The 3,920-nt window shown below is 33.1% G+C and overlaps 1 protein-coding gene across 1 annotated transcript; it reads left to right on the top strand.

Moving 5' to 3' along the window:
* The first annotated feature begins 239 nt into the window (after window positions 1–239).
* LOC132746261 (endophilin-A1-like) lies at window positions 240–3,550 on the top strand. The gene is made up of 3 exons (XM_060735349.1): window positions 240–649; window positions 1,668–2,310; window positions 2,865–3,550. Exons 1-3 carry the CDS (start codon window positions 291–293, stop codon window positions 3,039–3,041), a joined length of 1,179 nt encoding a protein of 392 aa, XP_060591332.1. The 5' UTR covers window positions 240–290; the 3' UTR covers window positions 3,042–3,550.
* The last annotated feature ends 370 nt before the right edge of the window (window positions 3,551–3,920 follow it).

Here is a 3,920-nt window from a genome sequence, read left to right on the forward strand (position 1 = left end):
CCTGTGCCGAGTTGAGTATAGGGCTGGGCATGTTTACCTTTTTGTAGGGGAGGTAATTGACAGAGCGGGATATTTCAGTCTTAGCATACCTTTGCAAGGATCTACCATAAATTCAAAAAATCAATATTTCATTAAAAGTTTATCTTTATCTCTCTTGGGACAGATAGTTAAGTTATGTTGCTTAAATCGTTAAATTTTCATAGTTTTAAACGTTAAAAGAATATTTCGACAGAGAAAGTGGTTTGGGATTAAAAACGAAACTGGTTTGACCTTTGGGAATATTAAAGAAAATGGCGTTAGGGGGAAGTTTAAATTTAGACAATTTGTCAGATCAAACATTTGATCTGCTGTGTAGAATTTGTAAACGGAAAGGCAACAATTCCGAAGCAGAAAAGTACTGTTTAGAATGTCAAGATTATTTTTGTTTGAAATGTGTCAAAGTTCATGAGGATGTACCGTCGATAATGGACCATAATATTCTCGACAAAAGCCAGTTTCCATCGGACTCGGCTAAGATAGTTGGTTCAAGGAAGACTTTATCAGATAAATCAATCGAGAGATGTGACAAACACAGTCATAATGGTATTGATATGTATTGTCAGATTCACGACCAAGTTGGGTGTGGCACCTGTATGACTTTAGCTCATAGGTAAGTTGGTCAATTTCAATATAATTATATTTATCTTCTAGATGGCAAAAAAAGGTTTTTTGATCAACTACCCTTTGTGACCGACTTTCCGCCGTGATTTTTATAAACTTTTAACTGTAAGTGAACACTCAATAAAAATCTACCGACAAAACGTCTAGATATATCTACCGTGTGTATATAAATGTAATGATTTATATACACAGTAGATATACCCTTTTTAAGACGATGTTGAATTGATAAATGTATGTGTGTTATTGATAAAATTTTATAAAAATCACGGCGGGTAGTCGGTCATAAAGGGTAGTCGATCAAAAAACTTTTTTGCCATCAAGTGCCTATGATTTAAACTTATTTTAAAGTATTAATGTACTATCAAATTCTTCATCTTTCTATTTCAGCTAAAAGAAAATGTCCACATACAAAACACTGAGCACTACAAATTTGAAAATGTTTCAAAGTTAGTTCAACCTAAATAGGTAGTCAATTGACGTGCCAAAGCTAGATCCTGAGATTACTGTGTTCAGCGTCAGAATCTCGCTTCTAGAGGGGAGATATTGGCCACACACAAAACAGCACAATATCTCATCTCGTAGGACAATAAGTCGCACTACTTAAATAGGATGCACATATGTCACTAGTTTCATTGAATATATAATATAGAAAATATAGTAATTATTTCATTATGTTTCTCAAAGGAGTTGCATGATAGCAACTGGGGATGTTTCATATCACTATGACAGGTCTTGGTTCATATGTATGACTATTAATGATAAGTATAAGCAACAACAACATTGGCAGTGTATTAGAACCATAACTCTTCTTTGAAATAGGATTATCGCCCTTTTTAGGGGGAGGGGATCGGCATTTAGGTGTCATTGAAGAGTCATGCAGTGTATGGGAACAATAACATATATGATATTTATGATCTGAGGTACATATTTCTGAGAAGCTTCAATTAAAATAATTCAACAGTTGATGTCAATTCAATAATTTTGCTTGTAATATTATTTTCTTCTAGGAACTGCCAAGATACATTTTACATACCAGAATATATTTCGGACACCGGCCTAACAACATCTATAAAAGAAGTTGAAGAGAAATTGGATTCCGTGTCAATGTACCTTACAAGACAGCATGAAAGCATAAAAAGCGAGCAAGATCAGCTCTTGGAGAGGAAAAAACTGTTAGTTGACAATATCACGAAATTCAGAAAAGAAATCAACGACAAGCTGGATGACCTAGAAAAGGTTACAATCAGTGATGCTGATAATACTTACAAATCGCTGACAAATGAGATGAAAAATGCAATGCGAATGTTGCAAAATATGAAGGAAACTATTGCAGGTTATCGAGAAAGGATTAAATCAAACAGTAACAACCAAACGACAAGGTTTGTCACCCTGAAAAAAGCTGAAGATATTGATCACACGGCCTCTAAATTAGAAATCAAACTTAAAAAAGGTAAATCGTTCGGAAATATCGAGTTTGAAGCTGGTCAAAAGTTATCAACGCTATTAAAGGATATGAATAGTTATGACTTTACAGCCCAGCAGCCAGCACAAAAATATCAACACCCACAACAACCTTGTCAGCCCCCACCTCAACAATATCAGCCCCCACTAGAACCCAAGCGACCAAGAGATAAATCAGCAGGCAAAGGGGTGAGTTTTCTATTTGTTTTGTAGTTTTTTCCTATTTGAATTGTGAACTTAAGTTCTCCTTCCTTGAGATGAGTTACATTTACAGTCTGATGAAAATCATCTTAAAACGCAAATAATAAAGCAATGCAGAATTATTTGAAAGGGAATGCACATTTTGTTATGATGCTGTAAAAAAGTCAGAATGCTCAATTTTGAGAAAAAGAGATGTTCTTATATTGTTATCTAAAATCAAGCCTACAGCCTTATCAAGAAGCATTGGTAAAGAAGTGTGAAACCATTTATACAACTAGAACTTTACATGTATTTAGTATGTAGGTTTAAGGTTTAAGTTAACCCGGTATTTACAGACAAAAGAATGAACAAATTTCAATAACTAGAAGCCCTGGGTCATAAAAAGGAATGACAATGCAAAAATATTTTATCCCATAATTTTATTTGCAAGTTAAAAACACTAAGGGTATAGCTATATGATGTGAAGGATATTGTTTTTTTATGAATACATATTTATGATGTATTTATTAATCATAATTTAGGATGTATTTGCATTTGAGCAGATGGTTTGTAAAGCAATGTACGATTATGACGCAGTTGACACGGACGAGGTTGATATGCGAGAGGGAGATTTGATCGTATTCTGTAAGCAGTTTGAAGCTGGATGGTCTGAAGGCACGGTAGAGAGAACCGGAAAGCGTGGATTTTTACCTTCAAATTATGTGGAGAAAATCAACTAGGCGCTTTTTTAAATGAAAATTTAATCATTTTTTAAAATGTGTATAGAACATGTATATAACTATGTGTGTTAAGATAAGTTGTTAACCTAAAGCCTAAGGCGAGTCAGAACCAGAATTGCATTAAAGTTGTGATGGAAAACGTGATAATTATGTTGTTACTACTTAACAGAGCCTTTATGTTAAATAAATTTTTTTAAAGTTTTTTAAAAATCAAAACTTAAGATAGATGCTTTTGAACAGTTTTTTTTTTTTGCTTTTTCTAGAGCAAGACAAAATAGTGTGATGTCTTCTTGAAATCTTCCACATTGGTAAGACAGTTATAAAAATGTTTAAGTACAAATCTGCATGGAGAACAAAGTCAGTGCCTGCTCAGGCAAAGATATAATTTTTGGGAGTTTTCGTAAGATAATTTTTGGTATGGGTACATGTAGTTTCGCAGGAAAAGAAGCCCAGACCAGTCTGCCTAAAGTGTACATAGCTGTTGCAATTTCTTTCACATCCATAATTAATGTTTTTTGGAGAAAAAAGGGTTTTTGTAAAAATTAAAATAAATCATCCACGGTTTTTAATATTGATATTCAAGAGTTTCATTCTTTTCTCTGTAGTCCATATCGGTTTCAAACTTGCTTCTTGAATTCTTTGTTGTTGATTTTTTTCCCACATCTTTTTTAAAGAGGAATAGAGGAATATTTTATTAGCCTACATACGTACCACTACCTTAGAGCGTAAATGTAGTTTTGAACAAATATTTTTCAGAACATCAAAAATTAACCTGACTGGGAACAAAAATTGTAAATCCTTGACCAGGTTTTGTATACAGTTCATTTTAGATAAGTAAATTTTGTTATTAGTTTAGATTTTTTTATAAAAATTATATTT

This window comes from Ruditapes philippinarum, unplaced genomic scaffold (assembly GCF_026571515.1).
Source record: "Ruditapes philippinarum isolate M1 unplaced genomic scaffold, ASM2657151v2 ctg5869_1_1_1_1, whole genome shotgun sequence".
Classification (NCBI taxonomy): domain Eukaryota; kingdom Metazoa; phylum Mollusca; class Bivalvia; order Venerida; family Veneridae; genus Ruditapes; species Ruditapes philippinarum.